This window comes from Monodelphis domestica, chromosome 4, assembly GCF_027887165.1.
Source record: "Monodelphis domestica isolate mMonDom1 chromosome 4, mMonDom1.pri, whole genome shotgun sequence".
Classification (NCBI taxonomy): domain Eukaryota; kingdom Metazoa; phylum Chordata; class Mammalia; order Didelphimorphia; family Didelphidae; genus Monodelphis; species Monodelphis domestica.
This window is the reverse complement of record NC_077230.1, coordinates 379273565-379293907: the sequence shown is the minus strand read 5'-3', so window position 1 is coordinate 379293907 and position 20343 is coordinate 379273565. Positions and strand designations below refer to the sequence as shown.

The following is a 20343-nucleotide window of genomic DNA, read 5'->3' as shown; positions in this document are numbered from 1 at the left end:
TTGAAAATGGCTCCCATGTGTAACCCACCCCATCTTTTCCAGGCTAGACCTTCCCTGTTCCTTCAGCCAGTTTTCAGAGGGGTCTCTTCCCCCATCTTGCACAGGTGTGTGGAGGAGGAGAAGATTGATAAGTTCCTTTTCAAGGATGAAAAACAACTTGGTTATATAAACAAAAACTTTATTCTGTTATGGGTCTGTCTGCCCTTCACAGAAGGGAGCAAGTGGACTGGGCTTGGGCTGCTCTTCTAGATCCTCTCCCCTGTTAGCTGGCCAGCACAGGTGTTGCTGTGCAGGAAATCTCAAGGGAGAAGATGGCCTGCTCTTGGCCAATGAGGCTGTGCTTCAGAGGGCCATGTTAGGGACAAGGCAAAAACTGACACCAACGTTCTAGGGAAGAGCCAAGGCCAAAATAATATGGTCTTGAGATAAATAAGTTTGAAATCAATAAATAGAGCCCACCAGGCCCAAATGACATACATTGCTGGTCCTGAGGTAGAATATGGGAAGAAAGAGAAGTGAGAGAACTGAGTGGCCCCAGGTCTCTAGGCAATTTTCTTCTCTAGGAAAGTCTGAGTCCTAAAGCCAGCCACCCACTTTGGCTCCTAGAACAAAAGGTTAGGGAAATCTTATGATCCCCCAAACCCATACAAGGAGTTCCTATCTTTATCACTCAGGCTCTGGTGAGTTCTGGCAGGAAAAGCTGTCTGTGTCTGTGCCTCTCACAAAGGCCATATCTGCCCGGAATTTCAGACTAGTAGGTGGCTGGCGTCGAAGCAGGAGGTCACCCTGGTCCTGAACAAGGGGTTCATCATAGATGGTGGAGATGAGTCCCAGGCTGGTCCCACGTGGTCTTTTTGGCTGTCCAAAAGACTGCAGTTTCTCTCCATGGTATCTAAGAAAGATGGAGATCCTTGGGTCTGTTATCATGAAACTAGAGAATATGGTAGTTTCTAAGTAGAGGGATGTGGGAAGAACCCCCAACATTTGACTTAAAGTCAACAGTATAACAGAATAAATCAAAATCATGTGGACAAATCTTTGTCATCTGTGCTCCTGACAGTTCCCTGAAGGGGCTGTCAGTGAGATCATACAAGATAAGCCAATATTCCCACACTTGTATTCCCTTACAAAAGGCAATACCACAGTAGCCTCTAGAACATGAAATAGTAAAGAAAAGCAGCAACATAACTTGATCCCAGGACTTTCTCCCTAAAACTGAACTGCCTCAAAAAAGATGAATTGATAAAAATAAGAGTACACATTTCTATTTTCTCCACAATTTTCTCTACAAGGCAGGCAAAGCAAGTATTTTACAAATGAGAAAATAGACCTTGAGAAGTTGACTTCCAGGAGGTCAAAGAGCCAGAACTCAAGTCTAGGTCAAGTGACTCCAAGTTTAGTGGTGTTTTCACTATGGCCTCTTATTCCCTAATTGAATGAGGACCTGCTGCCATCATGACGAGCTCATTAGAGAGGGCTTAAAGGGAGCAAAGGGGCCTCTGGTCCTTTCCTCCCTAAAGCCCCTTAGGCCCAGGGCCTCTGCCTGGACCAGGATGGAGGTAGCAAGGTGACCCTTTGTGCCAGGACCACAGCCAATGTTTGAGAGCATCCATACATTCACCCTGACACTATAATTGCTTATCTTTATCTTTTCAAATCTATCTAGAAACTATAGGAACCCTTCTAGACAAGGAAGCCCACTAGCTATTTAGCTTCCTAGCTCCCAAATCAGGGCCATGATTCCCCAGAAAAGCTTGATGGGAAGAGGGGGAATTCTCACAGCTATGAAGGCTGGAAGCTGGCTTTGCTGCAAAGAAGGGCCCATACTTACCCTAATCCACGTTTACACCTGGGGTTCTGCCCATCATTGTCCAGGGCCTCAGCTACTCCTGAGCAACTACTGCCCAGGCCCTGCCCCTCAGCCCAGCCTTGTCGCTCCATCACCTTCCTTCCAATACCCTGGAGAGAAATGAACAGGAGTCAAGTATGGGATTCCCAGCCATAAATGGGGAAGTGGAAAGTGAAGGAGGGGCTTAAGTTGTGTGCTAAACATCAGGTTCACCTTTGTGTGACGTTCAAAGGTGCCAACGTGGTGGCTGACCACAGAGACATCCTCCAGACCATCACGGAGTCTCCTTTCCAAGCGCATCTGGACTGAATCACGTGCATCCTTGTCTCCACAATCTGAGAAGCCAGAGAAGCCAGAGCCCAGTTTAGGAATAGGCTAAAGTTCTAGTGAAGGGTATATTCAGTTCAGCTCAGAAAAGGCAAATATTGTCAACAAGGGCACACAAGACAAGCCCCTGAGGGCTTCAATAGCAATTGGTCAGGGCCAGGATTTTCTTGTCTTGGTTTCTATTGCTCCAGGGGGTTCCCGAGTACAGGAAATCCCTTACTTCTTTCCCTTTCAGCCCAGGCTATACAAAATAACGGGTTATGTATACGTCTTAAACTATATGGGCTTCCTAAGAATAGAAGTTGTGTTTTTCTATAAGACTTGGCCTCCCTTAAGGGAGTGACTATATCTGTGACTAGATCAGAATGTACCAGCAGGGGAATGGCTCTATCAAACTAAGGGCTTTTTTAGGGGAAGGATTGTGTCTAATCCTCAATCTAGGGTAATTCCTAAAGATGGGATAATTGCTACACTATCAGACTGAAATTTGGGTACCATTTCTCTTCCTTCTGTTTAGAAACAGAAAGATTAAGAACCAAGTAAATCAGAAAAAAAGAGAACCCTCGCTACATTATTCATCAAACCATGGAAGGAAAGGGACAGTTTCCAGGTCCAGACTCATTCTATTACTCTCTCCCTGGTCCCATCCCACACTACATAGAGCAGGAAATTGGATGGGGGGGAGGAGGGCAAGAAGGACTTTAGGTCACCCAAGAATGTAGGCCATTTGTACCCCAGACCTCTACCTGGTCAATTACCTCGATCATAGTATATGCTCATATCCACATCCCAATCATCTGCTGTTTGTTCATCAAAATCTGTAGGGACAAGAAACAGATTAATAATATGTCCAGGAGCATATACCTCATTCCACACCTTCAGCCAATTACCTCTCTACCAAAGAAAGGGAAGCATGTTTCCCGACTGGTCCTCTGGAGTCAAGACTACCAGTTGCCCTGATGTAAGTTATATACTGTGGGGAATGCACATTGCTTTCCTGGTTCTACTTGCTTCATTTTGAACCCAGGCCTTCATATTTCTTGTTTTCACAGAGCAATAATGATGCATTATATCCATGCACTAAGATTTGTTCTGACATTCCTCAACTGAAGGAATTCAGTTGATTTTTACTTTGTTACACAAAAGAGCTGTTGTGAATATTTTGGTATCTATGGGGCCTTTTCTTCTGTCTTTGCCTTTCTTGGGGTATATGCCTAGAAGTAGAATTGCTGAATCAAAGACTTTAGTGACTTCTCAAATAACTTTCAATGGTTTTCCAGAATGGTTGGAAAACAGAAACAATTCAGTTCTATCAACACTGTGCCTAGCTTCCTATAAGCCCCTCCAACATTTTCTTGTTTTGTTTTCTGTCATTGTTGCCAATCTGATGGGCACGAGTTGAAACCAAAAGGCTGTTTTAATTTGTATTTCTCTTATTATTATAGACTTGAAGCATTTTTCATTTGATTTTTGCAAGTTGGCATTTTTTTCCTTTTTGCAAAAAATTGAAGACAAATCACATGCTCAACAATTTGATTTTTTTTTCTTTTTTTAAAACCCTTACCTTCTGTCTGCTCCAAGGCAGAAGAGTGGTAAGGGCTAGGCAATAGGGGTCAAATGACTTGCCCAGGGTCACACAGCTGGGAAGTGTCTGAGGCCAGATTTGAATCTAGGACCTCCCATCTCTAGGCCTGGCTCTCAATCCACTGAGCTACCCAGCTGCCCCCATGCTCAACAATTTGAGAATAGGCAAGTGATACAGAAAGACAAAAGCAGGACCAAGAGAATAGAAATGCTTATGTGACAATGGAAATTAAAAAACATCATTAAAATGGCAACAAAATGTTGGTCAAATCTAGAGGGCAATATTGATACTAATTTGTTAAAGCCAGAGCACAGATAACAAATTATAGTTAAAAGGTTGCAGTGTAGTATAGTGGATAGAGAGGTCCTTGTACTTAGCTGACCCTAAGAGTATTGGGGAGCTAACCCTCAATATTCATAGAATGCAGCACCAGGATCTGAAAATACAAAGCTAACTCCATATCTGGCTTAGACATTCCCTTCATCCCCTCAAAGACCAAGGCCTTGCTACAAACTCTCAATTCAGCAAATAAGGTTAATAAACAAACAAAAAAGATTTCCACATTAAGGAGCTATAATGGAGACAGAGATGTCCAAAACATAAACCCAGAAGGAGAAGGCCCCAAAACATCTACAAGCAGAATCTCAAAGAAAAAAGTCCAGGTACAAGATGAATTAGAATTCTTCTGAGAAATGAGATGAGTTGTTTTTTTTTTCCCTGAAGAAATAAAATGATTCTACAAATGAAATGAAAAAATACTAGAGGAAAGAAATGGAAGAGGAATGAAAGAAGAAATACTTAAAAGGGGAATTAACTTCTTAGTCCAAGAGGTATAAAACCTCATTCAAGTAACAGACTTCTTGAAAATTAGAATGAACCAAAGAGAAGTTGATGACTCCCTGGGACAATAAGAAATATTAAAGTCAAAAGACTGAAAAAAATAGAAGAAAATGTAAGGCGTTTAATTCATATCAATAACAATCTACCTGGAAGCAGATCAAGAGAGAATTTAGGAATCACTGGACTATCACAAAACTGTGACTCCCTAACATTCTGGATATAATCTTCAAGAAATCATGAAAGAAAACTGCCCAGATCTATTAGAACCAAAGAGCAAAATAAAAATAAAACTGTCTTCTGAAAGAAAACCCCCATAGGAAAATTTCCAGGAACATCATAGTTAAAATCCAGTTTCCAGATCAAAATAAAAATACTGCTAGTGGCCTCAAGTATCAAGGACCTACAATCAGAATCACACAAGACTTAGCAGCTACCTCTATAATGAAGTAGAGATCTTGGAATAAGGTGTTCTGAAAGGCAAAAAATAACAGTTTACAACCAAGAATAATTTGCCCATAAAAATTGCATATAATCCTACGGGGGAAAAAGTGAATCTTTAATGACATAGAAGACTTCCAAGAATTCCTAAAAAGACCAGAGCTTCATAGAAACATAAGAGCCAAGAAAAACATAAAAAGGCAAATGAGGGTGAGAAATCTGAAGGGACAGCAAAGATCAAGTGTTTGCAGCCTAATAAGAAAGGTGGTGTAAGGGTTAAAATGGTTTGTCTAAATTTATGAGTTAAAAATAATTATTGTGGTTGCCATTTCTAAAAGTTAAAATTAAACTATGAGTCAGTAGACTATTAGTAGCTTTTAATAATTTAATATAAATATAGTAAAAGGAGGGAAATGTATGAAGGAAGTAGAAAACATTTCCTAGCTTACCACCTTAGAGCTCCTATCTGAAGAAATTCAGCTCACTCCCCAACAAAGTTCTGATCTCCACATGGAAGTCCTAGCCTCTTCAACAAGGATCTCACTATAGTAAGCCTCTCCTTCAGTTCGAATCATAACACCGAATCTATGTAGCACAGAATGCTTCTTCAGCCTGACTCACCAATGCCAAAGAATGGATCTTTGTAAAGTGCCTCTTGAAGAAAAAGCCTACTTTTCTGCCAAATTCCTCCTGAAAATGCATCTTCAGGAGGCCTTAGGTTGGCTTTTTATGAACAGTTCCTCCACATCACTTCCTCTCTCTCCCACTACACAGGAACCAATCACAGCCTCCCAATTTGCCTGGTACTGCCCAGGGGGTAGTGCTTATGGTCTTTGGGGGTGTGAACTTTTTTCTAGTAAAAGGCTCTTACTAAGTAGGGGTACTTTAAGTTCTTGAATGATTAACTTAAAATGGACAAAGGGAATAAAAAAATCCTTTTCACAGTAATATTAAGTGTTGCCTCAGAACTCTTATGTTATTAGAGGTCATAGAGAGAATTAAATGAGAAAGAGGCCCTCAGAATGTCTCCCCCTCCCCCACTTTTGAAAGAATATGTTACCAAAGAGATGCCTATTTGCACTAATGAAGGGAGTTTGCCCATATAAGTGATATCCAAAATGGAATTTTAAACTTTTGTTTAGTGGTATTCAAGACTATCATACCATGTCAAAACAAAATTTAAAACGTGTGAATTTTAACATATATCTGTATCCCTTTTTCCTTTCTGAAGGGAAAGTTCTGAAAATCCATTTTGGTCTAACCCTCACTCTTTGACTAGGTTGGGAACAAGGCCTGAGGCTTGTCTGTATAAGGAAGACACTTGCCTCTTTTCCCACACAACTCCTGGTGTCCAGAAGACTGGCGTCTGACCCAGACTAAGGTCAAGTCTGTCCAACCAAGGAGACCCAAGAAAAGTGACTTCACTGGGGTTATAAATTATGGATCAAGGAAGTTTGCAGTTTCTGCTAGGAAGCAGCAGTAGTGAACAGGACATAGGTGAGCAGCAACCTCACATTAGCTAGGTGACTGACTGGCCATGTGATTATATGCCTTTTCTTTCTCCAACCTACTTTCACTATTTAATCAATAATTATAAATCATTTCATGGTCTCCAAAGAATTTTAATCCTAGCACAGTAAAACAAAAATAACCAATCTCACCTGGTAGTTGAAAGTGTGATGGAAATGTGTGAAACAGAATCCCAGGGAGAATTAGGTAGTAAAGCTTATGCTCATGGGTGTCCCATAGACACATTCCTCTGCCACCCTAACCCTAGGTGTAATTACATCCCGTGCACAGAGAAAGAACACTATCTCTGTGGCCAGAAACCTTGTGTTTCAGACCCACTCTACTTCATAGTTATGTGACCATGGACTGCTCCTCTGCAGATTCCCCCATTCCCTCACCTGGGCAACAGGAATGATCACATTTGCTCTGCTTTCCCCACAAAAGTGGTAGTATGAGAGTCAGATGAGGGAATGGACATCGAGCCCCTCTGCAAACTCCAAAGCACTAAAGAAATGTAAGCTGTGATCTTCATTACCTCCTTCCTCTTCCTGCCAATACTGAGCATCTGTGTAAAACACGAGCCCAGAGCCACCCTTCTCCCATTTGAGCTCTATCTCCTCCTCAAAGAGTCGCTCCGATGTGCGCTCCTGGCCTGTTACGTCCTCATGTAATGCTTCGTGCCGCTCCCACTCCTCACACGTGTCATTGTCCTGTAAAAGAGGCAAAGGGAGGGTAGAACTGCTCTTCTGGCCATAGGGCACCCCCCCCCCCCAACAGTAGGAAAAACAGACCAAGGCCATGAAAGGCTGGTCCCACACCCCTAAGCTTCTCTCAAGAGGGACAACTGCTCAGGAGGTAGGAATATCTGACTACCCTGTCCCTCTTGATACCTGTGAGTTACCTGAGGGAGGCAATACAGTAAAGCAGAAAGAGTGATGGCCTCAGAATCAAAAGATTTGGCTTCAAATCCTGGTTCTAACATTAATAACTATATTACCTTAGATAAGTCATTTAACTACTCAGTTTCAGTTTCTTTCTCTGTCAAGGACCATAGTATTTATATTACCCACCTTACAGGTGATTATGAAGAGTATATTTTGTGAACCTTACAGTGCTACAGATATACTATTATTATTATTAATTCTCCCATTTTGGCCAGGCTGGCCTTATACTATTTCCTACACATACCAATCTCATTCTCACTTCCAGGTCATTGTTTAGGTTATTTATTTATTTCTCCCTTCCCTTATTTAATTCTTCCCCAACCTTTTTAAATCATAATCATGCCTGACATGAAATGACTATATATGTATATTTATATTTAAAGCATATATATATGCTTTAATTTTAATTTTGTTTAAATTTAAGTTTAATTTTAAATTTTGCCATGTGCTTCCAACACATTTTCTCCTTTGAAAGCCTCTGAGATACCACCTGCCTCCTCTTCTCTGAGCTAAAGCCTTCCTTCCTTCAGCATGCTAGTCTACTCTGAACTCTCCCTGGTTTCCTTGTGCCCAAACTCACTATTACTATAAATGGAACACTGGACCAAACCTGGAATGCTTGCCCAAATCAGCCTTGGGGAATATGTGACTGTTATCTTTATTATCACTCAGAAGAGACGTCAATCAGCCTTGTTCTGCTTGACCCCAGGGGCAGACCTAGGAGCAATGGATGGTGCTATAAAGGGGCAAATTTAGGTTTGTTGCCAGGGAAAGCTTCCCAACAATCAGAATTTGTTTCAAACGGAAATATACTATCTCTGGAAGTAGAAAGTTCCCAATCTATTATCTATTACTGGAATTTTCAAGCAGAAGTATATGTCTTGTCCCTGGGAATGGTTCTTTTTTTTTTTAACCCTTATCTTCCATCTTGGAATCAATACTGTGTATTGGTTCCAAGGCAGAAGAGTGGTAAGAGCTAGGCAATGGGGGTCAAGTGACTTGCCCAGGGTCATATAGCTGTGAAGTGTCTGAGGCCAGATTTGAACCTAGGACCTCCCATCTCTAGGCCTGGCTCTCAATCCACTGAGCTACCCAGCTGCCCTGGGAATGGTTCTGCTATAACTGATAAATCATGATCCAAGTACCTCTCCGACCTCTGAGCCCTTCCCTTCCAGTTCTGTGATGTGAATATGAACAATCCAGCCTATAATGGACATTATTTTTTAGTGTTTCCTATATTTATTTTTCTTTTCAAGGTCTCTTTGGAGGATAGGTTCAAACAAAGACAGTAATTGGTCTCTGCTTCCTATATGCTGGTTCTGTCTCATCAGGTAGACTAGAAGTTCATGGTTCTTTTATCTTTTCTTGAGTCACCAAATTAAAATCAGTTTCCCTTTACTCTCCTTCTGGAAAAGTAAAGTATGGTGGAAGAAAAGACAGGAATCTTGAAGGATAGTGTGGTATAGAAGAAAAGGGGCTTGGTAGTCAGGAAAGCTGGATTCAAATCCCTACCTACCTCTGGCACTTACAGCCTAGGTTACAAGAGGAAATTCACAACCTCCTAGGGCCTAAATTCCTTCATTAGTAATATGGAACTGATAATATTGTAGTAACTACTTCAGAGGATTGTTGGAAGGCTCAAATCTTAAAAGTGCTATGTGCATATCACCTATTATTATTACTAGAAATCCAGAACCGTGATAGGTTGGGCAACTTGTTATAGTAGGAAGATCTTTTGGGAATTCAAAGGCCTGGCTCCACCAACATAAAATTAGAATATTTTTGCTTGTACTGTTGATCCAGGACAGCTGTGAAGCTTAAATCAGAGAACATATATGAAAGCACTTTGTACTTTACAAAGTGCTACAACAGAACAAAATACTATTATTAATAACAGTAACTAATGATAAAGGCAGCAAGTAGGTGGCTCAGTGCAGAGAGAACCAGGCCTGGAATCAGAAAGACCTGAGTTCAAATACCTTTGATATTTTGATGTTCAAATACTTTCAGATACTTTCTAGCTGTATGACTGGCAAGTCACTTAACCTCTGATTACCTAACAAAAGGATTCACTGGATATACTGGAGAAGGAAATGGCAAATCACTCCAGTGTTCTTGCCAAGAAAACCCCATGGATAGCTATGGTTCATAGGGCCATGAAGAGTTGGACACAAATGAATGACTGAACATCAACAACTAATAATAATAAATGACCAAGCCTCTTAGTGTTAAGGCCAAACATAACAATGACATTGAACTCACATCATCTGAATGAGACTCTTCCTCTTTGTCTTCTTTCAGCTCTTCTTGGATTCCAGTTGGGATAGTTGTGGGAAAAGCTCCTCGAGGTGTTTCTGGGATCTCTTCCCCCTGGGCTGTGTAGACAAGTTCTTCCTGCTCGATAATCTCTGAGTCTTCATACTCAAAGGGCACATTGCCATATCGACGGGAGGAGCCTGTTTTGGGGAACTGTAGCTGCAGCTGGGTAATGATCCGAGGGGGGAGCCGACAGGTTCGGATCAACTCTAAGAAGATATGCATTGGGGTACCCACATTCCCATTGGGCATCAGGGCTGGAGGATTCAGTTCTGGCAACTGCCTAAGGTCAGTTAGGGTGAATGCTTCACTCAAGGCCTTCTTCCTATGCAGCTCCTTCCGGGTCTTGAAGGGAAAGGGATCTACACCTTTAAAAAAGATAAGAAAAAAATCTTGAAATAGAATATGTTCAATAATCATGTATGGACAGGACAGAAATAGTTTATAACCCCATAGTTCATAGAACATAGACTGATTTTAAACACCTCAGCCAGATTCTCTCTACAAGTAATATGCTGTCATAAGTGTTTCAGGTAGAAGATTAAATAACTGAGAAACAAATGTTTGAGCTCTTTGATTTATCAAGCAATATATAACCAACTGCATAACAGATAGGGACTAGGCCCTTTCTTCAGTTTAGGGCTGGACCCTGAACACAAGAAAGGACACACTTTTATAAAATAAAGACAATCAAATAAGACCAATTAATTAAAAGGAAACAATACTCAACTAGGATACATCAATCTAATTTCTAAGTGGAGGAAAAATTAAGGACTCTCCAAATGGACAGGAGAGTGAACATGTGCAGTTCCTTGAAATTAGAAAAAGAAGAGTCCCATTCCCCCAGGTGTCTTTTGATAATCAAAGGAGCATGGAAACAATAACGAATTGACCAGTATGAGGCTAGTTTTCAGATGAGATATACGGGTTGCTTGAGATCACTCTTCCCATCAATTTTAGGGTCTAATTGGGTTTCTAGTCAGCATAATCTAAGTCCTTAGTTAAGAATCTCTAAGAAACTGGTAGAAGTAATCCAGCTTCCCAGCCACACAAGGCTGGATTCAAATGATGTAAAAAAGTTTTTTTCTCGGTTCTCCCAATTGAATAAACTTTTCTCACAAGACAAAAATTGGATCAAACCCATTATTGAATAGAAAGAGAACTGAGCTAGATACCTGTGGTACAAAACATATGTAAATGTATCATGGAGATACAAAATAAAGTAGGTTTAATTTGGCCAGGAAGAAACCAGGATTAAAATTATCCTCATGCCTGGAGTTGACTCTGTACTTCTACCTAGCACTGTTCAGTGGGAAGAATGGAGTTACTGTGCTTGACTTTACCAATCAGGGCATTCAGGAAAGATTAGCACCTGTGGCTCCAAGAGGCTGTAGCATGCACCCCAGGAAAACTGTCTGTGTGGGTGGGCTAAACCAGGTTGAGTAGCTGAGAGAGGAGGGCAGCTGGGTGGTTCAGTGAATTGATGGTCCTGGTTCAAATATGACCTCAGACACTTCCTAGTTGTATGACCCTGGGAAAGTCACCTAACCCCCAATGCCTAGCCTTAACACTTTTCTACCTTGGAACCAATATAAGATGGAATTGATTCTAAGATGGAAGATAAGGATTTTAATTAAAGAAAAAAAAAGTAACTGAAATACCCCTAACTCGAGAAGGACCAAAATGATACTGCTGGTGATGCCTTTTGACTCAAGCATAAATTGGATTTAAGTGAGGCAGAGAGGTGTACAAAGTTATCAGCCTCATTCTCTCTTCTGGAGTCATCAAAGTTCATCAAAAGCCAGACAAAAGTCAGAACTGGTGATGACCTGGGATGCAGTGGATGACCTTGGCATCTACAATGTCTAATCAAGCTCTAGGTGCTTCACAATGCCCACTTCCATTGACTTTATGGATATTAGAACAAATTGTTCTCAATCACCCCATTCATCTGGGGAAGTCTTCACATGCCTGAGTGAGACACCTCCCTAACTCATCAACAGGTTTGAGCTCTGTCAGTTACTCTTTTTTTCCCCCTTTTAAAAAAATTAAAACCCTTACCTTCCATCTTAGAATCAATATTGTGTATTGGTTCAAGACAAAGGAGTGGTAAGGGCTAGGTAATAGGGGTTAAGTGGTCATGCATCTAGGAAGTATCAGAGATCTGATTTGAACCCAGGACCTCTCATCTCTAGGCCTGACTATCTATTGAGCCACCTAACTGCCCCCTGCAAGTCCATTTTTTAGTAGTGCTTTAGAATTCTGTTTTCCCATCAAAATTGGGGGTAGTGGTGGCAAATAAAGCCCCCATTTCTTCCTGGCCCTTCCCCTAGTTACGGTATTAGAGAAGTGATAAGCACTATATTGGGTTACCAGATTTATGTCCAATTTGTCTCCTTATCTCTAGTTCTTGGTGTGCCAAGGTCTGGTTCTCTTCCATGATATTAAGTTTCCAGGAACATAGGGTTGAATTATTTACACAAATGGAGCATCTCAGTTCAGCCTTTGGTTCTGGTCAGTATTTAGGCAGTTCTTTGGAGGCACCTAACAACTTCACAAAGTTCTTCTTCGGAGTATGTTGTAGTTGGAAGAACACTGGGTTGTTGGGTTTTTTTAAACCCTTACCTTCTGTCTTAGAATCAATACTAAGTATTGGTTCTAAGGCAGAAGAGCCATAAGGGTTAGGCAATAGGGGTGAAGTGACTTGTCCAGGGTTATACAGCAATGAAGTGTGAGGTCAAATTTGAACCCAGGACCTCCTGGCTCTAGTCCTGGCTCTCAATCTACTGAGCCACCCAGCTGCCTCCAGAACACTGGGTTTTAAACCAAAGGTTAAATCTCATCTTGGACACTTAGTAGTCAACCAACCAACAAGCACATTGTGCTTAGCCCTTATCATTTGGGTAGGAACCTTTCCCCTCTCCTTGCACCTCAATTTCCTTAACTGTGAGATGTGAGTAATGACATTAGATGACAGCTGAAGTCCCACCTGCCAGGTCTTGGTCCTGTGATCCCATGACTCCATTTTTCTCTCCTCTTCCTCTTTCAGGGGAAAGCCCCACTTCTGGTGATCCCTCATGCCTGGAATGTTCTCCTTCCTCTGCTCTGACCTCCCCTGGATTTCTTTAATTCTCAACTAAGATTCCATCTTTCACTGGAAACCTTTCCCAAACCCTCAATTCTTCCCTCTGTTAATTATTTCCTATTTATCCTGTATATAGCTTTGTTGTTATTCAGTTGTCTGACTTTTTTTGTAAGGCTGTGGATCATACTACCCATGAAGTTTTTTTGCTAAAGATACCAGAGTGGTTTCCCATTTCCTTCTCCAGTGGATTAAGGCAAACAGGAGTTAAATCACTTGCCAAGGGGTTATTTAATTAGGAAATATCTAAAGCCATATTTGAACTAGAGTCTTCCCTGACTCCAGGCTCAATGCCCTATCCACTGAGCACCCAGCTGCCACCTAGGTAAACAGGTTAAATGATTTGTCCAAGCTAGTAAGTGTTGGAGGCAGTTTTTGAACCCAAGTCTTCATGACTCCAGGCTCAGCAATCTATCCACTGAATCATCTAGTTGTCCTGTACATTGCTTGCTCTGTATGTGTTGCATCTACCATTGAATTGTAAGCTCCTGACGGGCAGGAACCATCTGTAGCCTCTTTTTGTATTTCTACAGTGTAGCACAATGCCTGGCACATAATGGGCGCTTAACAAATGTTTCCTAATAGATTCGATAGATAGATTCGGGGAGCCGAGGTCCCAGCCCTGGGAATGTCCTCACCTGCCTCCTGAACCGGGAGCCGGAGCCTGCGGATACGGCAGCGCCCAGGCAGCCAGTTCCCCTGTGAATCGAGCCACTGGCGGCCCGAGTACATGCGGAGGAGCCGCTGGGCCTGGGCTGGCCCTCGCACAGAGATCACGCAGCAGCAGGTGGCAGGAGAGGCCGGTGTAGGAGATGGAGACCGAGCTGGAGCCACAGATGGCGGATTGGAGGGCACAGCCGCTCCGCTCGGGGATTGGGGGACTGGGATCGGGGTCGCGGCTGGTTCCGGGGCCAGGGCCCGCTCGGGCCGGTGCCGATAGTGGAAGCAGAGGAAGCCGGAGTCGCCGCTGCCGCGCTGCTCCCGGAACTGGCTGAAGTAGTTCCTCAGTTGGGCCGAGCGTAGTCCCGAAGGGATCCCGCTTACCACCAGATATACGGGAGATACGATCTCGTCAGCCACTTCAGCCGCACTGGGCGCTGCCATGTTGGATGGTCACATGACATACCTGTTCAAGCTCTCGCGAGAGGATGCAGCTGCGCGAATGCAGTTACGTCACTTTCTTGGCCAGTGATTCTGAGGATCCATACCCCAACAGGCCTGGAAGTGGTCAAGGCCTGCATTGCAGCGCCGCCTGGAGGTCAAAGAAACCCATTGCAAGAGCCGGTGCTGTGACTTCTGGAAAATAACTTCCTCTTATAGGGTCATAATCTGACATAAGTGGCAACCCCCAACCTCCCCACCAAGAAACCTTTCAGACAGGAGAGTGGGATCTCCAGACTGGGAAAGGGCACATTGGTTTTGTTATTCTCATTATTACTCCAGCACCCAGGGAACAGTTGGCATGTGGCTTCTTGGAAGAGAGACCAGGTTTGAAGCCCTTTGTGGGTCAGCAACCATGCACAATTTTAAGGAGATTATGAGCCCCCACCAATGTGTTTGTTTTGAGCAGGCTGCCCAGATAGCAACAACTCCCAGGCTAAGATGGCTACAGAGTAGAAGCAAGGGTCTTTTTTTCCCTAACCACTTACGGAAATAAAGCACCTCAAAAAGACTAAAATCAAAATCAGATGAGAGAAGGGGCTCTACCCTAGAGCACAGCATTGAAGGTGGACAGGTTTTGGGCATTTCTACGCTATAAGGGGGTAAAATTACTCCTACCAAAATGTGAGCTGATCACCCCTCTCCCTCACCACCTACCACACCAGAGTCAGAGAGAGTGCTGGGACAATCTAGGTTCTTGAGGGGCTAGCTGAGGACACCACACTTACCCCTGAGAGCAGCAAGACTTGGGACGCCAGGAGGCCGAGGAACACAGAACTTGGGTACAGAAAGAGGACAGAGAGGGGCTGCCCACAGCAGATGTGGCAGAGACTGAAAAATAGCCTTAGCAAAAACCGCTCTGTAACTCAATACACAGAGTTTCCCCTCCTCACTCAGACTTCTGACTGGGAAGGGAAGAAAAAACTAACACAGCAATGGCCACTAACACCTAAGAACTCCAATCTACAACCAACAAAAAAGAAAAAGACTCTGACCCTGGATAACTTCTAGGTTGAAAAACAGCAGTCTACAGAGGGTGACAAACAAACACATCTAAACCTTCCCCCCAAAATATCTCCAGGAACTCCAGTTGGAATTTAAGAACCAAGTAAGAAAGATGGCTAAACAATGTGAAGAAAAATGGGAGAAAGAAATGCAAGTAATTCAAAAGTAAAATTACAGTTTAAAAGACAGAATCTCCCACTTGGAAAAGAAGCCCAGAAATCAAATGAAATGATAAGCAAATTGGAGACCAGAATTGAGTAGGCTGCCCAGGGAAGACATTAATTATAAGCAAAAGATATTTAATGGAGCATGTAGCCCAAACAAGTAACAAAAAAGGTTTGAGACATGGGGTTAGGGTGCATGAGTTGGGGTATACTTTTCCTAGTGTTTGCAACCCACCAGCAAATACGCCAAAGAAACAAAAATAGGTGGTGGAGTAGAGATCGATAGATTTGAGAGTCAAGGGAGACCTAGATTCAAATTTGAACTCAAAAGGTCCTGATCATAGTCCTCATTTAACTGATTTCAGCATCAGTTTTCTCATCCATAAATGAGAGTAATACTTGCAACCTCAAAAGGTGATTGGAAGGGTCAAATTAGATAATGTATCTAAAATGCTTTGAGAATCTGAAAGCAACAAATGTCAGTGATGCTTATCTTTAAGGAGTGACACATGCCTAGGAAATACAAGACTAGAACAAATAGTAGCTCTGAAGTTAGCCAGCTTAAAATCTGAAATAACTGAGGTACAGGAGAAAATACACTAAAGGAGATCTTGAGTTCCCAACCATTTGTGACACTACCTCTGTGGCCTTGGTAAGACACTTATCCTCTATGGACCTGTGAGTCACCTGTGAAATGGAGTTGAATTAGATGGCCTCTTTTATATTAAAAAAAAAAACAAGGGGGAATCTGGGTAGCTCAGTGGATTGAGAGCCAGGCCTAGAGATGGGAGGTCCTAGGTTCAAATCTGGCCTCAGACACTTCCCACTGTGTGACCTTGGGCAAGTCACTTGACCCCCATTGCCTATCCCTTACCACTCTTCTGCCTTGAAGCCAATACACAGTATTGACTCCAAGATGGAAGGTAAGGGTTTAAAAAAAATCAATAATCAATTGCTTCATCAATTCTTGGAGCATGATCAAATTATAAATTTAGAACTATGAGATATTACTGTTTGATTTGTAGTAAGAATATAGTCCCAGGTAAAAGGCTGTGTACTGTAAAGGATAATTTAGCATTGTGACCTAAACTATTTTAATTATTTAGCACCATGGATATCCCAAATATAAAATAAATATAACCAAGTCAGCTGGAAATTTATGGTGATTTAATTTATATAGTGGAAAGAAATTAAGAAGAAGGAAGAAGGAAAAGAATGTAGGATTTCTCCCACCTGGCTAGTGCCAGGAGGAAGACCAAAGGCTCTAAGAAGATAAGATTTTGAAGAATAAGGAGGAAAGAATCAGCCTGAACTCCTAAGGGCTCAGCCAAGATGTCTGAATCTGTATCAGCTCAAGGTCAAACCCTCCGCCAAAACCAGACAATAGCTGCCACCACACCAAAATGTCAGGACGCTTAGCATGCTTCCAGCTAGAGTCGCCTCTCCAGGGAAAAGAGAGAGAGAGAGAGAGCAAGTGATGTGCCTTGTGTAGATGGTTTTACATCACTTTCCTGTGTCTCATCTGTACCAGTGATAGCTTAGCTTGACTTAGGACAGCCCAGGGGTCTGTCTGCTTTTTCTGCACATGTCTGTTGAAGGCCATTTCCTCAGATAATTAAATCTTTGAGTATGGTGCAGGCATTCCTGACCTTGTTAAACTAAGTAGGGTGGAGAAATATATAGTTCCCAAGACTTGATTCTGTTAAACCAAGTATCTCCATTGCACTAATCAGGAAATAGCTAGATCAGATCTTCTAAAGTACAGCCTGAGTAGGGTAGAGTAGTTTTAAAATTCACAGTATGTAACCAGATTAAGAATGTAGTTCCAGGGTAGTACCTGAGTCATAATTTCAAATGTGTGAATTATTATATTAATCTTAAGTATGTAATGATATTAATGATGAGTTACTATGTTAATCCCAAGTGTATGAATCTACTTAAATAAATTCATCTAAGAGGTCACAGAGAGGTCACAGAGACCAGAAAGACTTGAAATGGTCTTGTGGGGATTGGGGATTTCTTAGACAGAAAGAGGTTTGGGGCAAACATAAAACTATAAAATAGTGTGTATTTTACAATTGGAAGTCTCAGGCTTCATAGGGATCTTGTAAACCTTTGAACTCTGCAATTTTTCTTTTGGTCACAATAAAACCAGATCTTTTCCCAGAAGGGTTTCCCAATCTCCTTTCTTTCAACTGGCATCTTATAGGGACTGGGACCTGGACTCCTGACATGAGTCCCACCCAGGTGAGCCTCTTCCTCTGGGAGTTTCCTGTTCTTTTTTTTTCATGGGTCCTTTACTATTATGTGTTCTGTTTCATGTTTGTCCTGGTTTGGGGTTTATTTGTATTTTATAGATTTTTCATTTTTCTCTTTGTTAAAATCTAGGTATGTTGTTATGTACTCATAGGTATTTTGGCTATCCTTCATACAGAGGACAATTTCCCCTTAAGGAAGCTATTCTCATGTAGGAATTAGTGACAAAAAAAGAGTAAATCTTACTCTGAAAGGGACTAATTTTTCAGCAGGGAGGACTAATTTCACTCATGTGGTTGTTTCAGTCTTGTCAGTGTTTGGTCTGTTTTAGTTTATGAACTATGCTGCTCCAAAAGAAGCTTTTAATATTATTAATTTGATTGCTAAGTCATAAACACTGGTTATATATACTTATACAGGGTTAGTTAGACTCCTCAGGTCATATCCAAACTTACAGACATCTATATCTATGGATACTGAACTTACTATTTCTTTCTTCTGTTTTATATGCTAGAAAAATTCTTAGATTAGTTACAAAGGCTGTAAATTTACTAGAGATAGCTGGTGAGGTTATTTTTTCCTCTCATAATATTTAAAAGAAAATGGGAAGTGAGCTTAGCTCCATTCCAGCTGACAGCCCATCTTGGAAAATGCTGCAAGCATAGGGGCAGAGCAAAATTCCTGTTCAGTGTAAAAATGGAGATTTGAATCCCAGACTTCAATGCCCAGAAGTCCTTGGCAGTTCCCAGAATTCTCTATAATCTCACCAAAATCCCCACTGGGGCCGAGAACAAAATTTGTATTTAAACTGACTATATTGCGGGATCTCTCTCTGCTTCCACTTCTAGGCTCACGAGTCTTTCTACCAGGCAGGCAAAATATAGTGAGTAGGTTACCCATGCTTTTCTTATTTTGTATTTATTAATTCTAATAATATTTAATAAATGTCTAAAAATATAATACTTTTAGTAGAGAAACTAAATTTAATTTTTACATCAGTCTGGCATGACAAAAAAAAAAGGGAGCCAAGCTCTCTAAAATTTGGTCTGAATTGGCCCATAGTTCTTTAGATCATTTATTCTGGTTAGTATTTGGGAGCCTAAAAGCACAAACTTTAAAAGACCTAAGACTAGCTCTCCAAGATAACAACTAGGGCAAATGAAGTAATGGTGGTATTGGATTGAGCTAGCTAAAACATTGGCCCCAGGAACTACAAGGCTGAGATAAGGAAAAGCAAGAGAAAAGAATCAGTCAGATTTAGAGAAGCAAAAAATTGCTTTCTGCCCTTTACTGCATACCACCTTTTCTAGAATACAATCTTAGAGAGGAGACAGCAAGAGTTTTTCCACTAAAAGAACAGAGTGTATCTACAGATACTGGACTAACCCTTGTCTTTATCCATTACCCCTTTCTACCCTCTAACTTGTTGACCTGACAATCCCAGACCCTTAGATTCAGTGATGATCCTGCCACTGTTACTCAGCAATTTCAAGCCATTTTTAAAGGGTACAATCCATTATGGGGGGATGTTACAGATCTTTTGGATACATTATTTTCCCTTGGGGAAAAGGCTGCAGTTATAGAAGCTACAAATAGATTGGAGCTATTCCAGGTATACGGAGCCAAAACTAGCTAACCCCAGATCCCTTTTGGAACCCTAATTTGGAGATAGACAGAGGTAGGCTTGTCTAATCAAGAGAAGTATGGAGGTATTTGTAGTGAGGCCAAAAAATGTTAGCAAGTTTCAGGAAATTAAATAAGAGGAAAAAGAGAATCCATTCCCAATCAATTTTATGACCACTTTTGCAAAGTAGCTAAAAGATGTGCAAGGCTTGACCCTATTAACCCAAGAGATGATAGAATTCTGAACATAGCTTTTGTCAATCAAGCATCCTCAGAAATTAGGGATTACTTGAACAGTTGTCCTGGGTGGCATGGAAAGTATTGGGGAACTTAAAGTCATAACTTTGTAGGTCTTTGAGAGAGAAAAGAAAAAAAGAAGAAAAGAGGAAGAATAAGCGGGACTCTAATACATCCTTGTAGTTGCATAGCCACTTGAATCTATGGCAGACAGAGGCAAACCCCTTGATTGTTAATACTGAGGGGAAATGGGCTGCCTCACTAAGCAATGTTGTAAGAAACAAAGATAATGAAATTGCTAAGATGGGTTAGATTCTCCTCACCTGATCCAGTGCCAGCAAAGAGGAGCTTCAATTCTCATAGAAATGATGTGTAAGGAATTAAATTAAGGGTTTAACTAAAATATATGAAAATTATAAATAATATGGTGGTTACCAATTAAAAATATTATAGCTCAAGCCAAAATGACTTTCAAAAGTTTTTATTTACAAAATAGGTGGAGAGAGTGAAAGTTGAGAAATACAAAAAGAGGATAGAGAAGATATTTAACCTCTCACACTAAATATTGCTCCAATGCTCGACTCAGCCTGGTCCAACTTGTTAACCCTCCACAGGAATTAATCTCTCTACAAAAATCAGGAAAGGAAAGCTAGCTATTCACTCACCCAAGTTCCCTCAAAGAGGAAGTTTGAGTTGAAGACACCGACTGGTTGAGGATGACTCCTGAAACTGACCTCTAGCTCCAGAAATTCAGGACTTTTATAGTGACTTCTTGTCCCTTCCCCTCTTCACAAGGGCCAATCACAGCTTTCAAATTGTCTAGCACTGCCCAGGAGGGCAATGTCTTGAGGGATCCATTTCTCATCCTCTGGAGGTGTAAACTCTTATCAAAAGGATTCAAATTTCCTGACTGATTGAGTTGTTACCCACTTTAGCAAATGACTTGT

At 41.5% G+C, this 20343-nt stretch overlaps 1 protein-coding gene across 1 annotated transcript; it reads right to left on the bottom strand.

Annotated features, from left to right (window-relative positions):
• Window positions 1-161: 161 nt before the first annotated feature.
• GPATCH3 (G-patch domain containing 3) lies at window positions 162-14087 on the bottom strand. Its single transcript, XM_007491380.3, has 7 exons — window positions 13589-14087; window positions 9755-10176; window positions 7084-7258; window positions 2935-2994; window positions 2063-2184; window positions 1832-1959; window positions 162-892 (listed from the first exon to the last, which is right to left on the bottom strand). Exons 1-7 carry the CDS (start codon window positions 14052-14054, stop codon window positions 667-669), a joined length of 1599 nt encoding a protein of 532 aa, XP_007491442.2. The 5' UTR covers window positions 14055-14087; the 3' UTR covers window positions 162-666.
• Window positions 14088-20343: the final 6256 nt, after the last annotated feature.

Excerpts from the sequence above, each read along its gene's own strand:
- GPATCH3 (XM_007491380.3), bottom strand. The coding sequence starts at position 14,054 with ATGGCAGCGCCCAGTGCGGCTGAAGTGGCTGACGAGATCGTATCTCCC. Across the intron at positions 10,177-13,588 it reads GCTCCCGGTTCAGGAGGCAG|GTGTAGATCCCTTTCCCTTC; the intron begins GTGAGGACATTC and ends TCTTTTTTAAAG. Across the intron at positions 893-1,831 it reads AGGTGTAAACGTGGATTAGG|ATACCATGGAGAGAAACTGC; the intron begins GTAAGTATGGGC and ends CATCTTTCTTAG.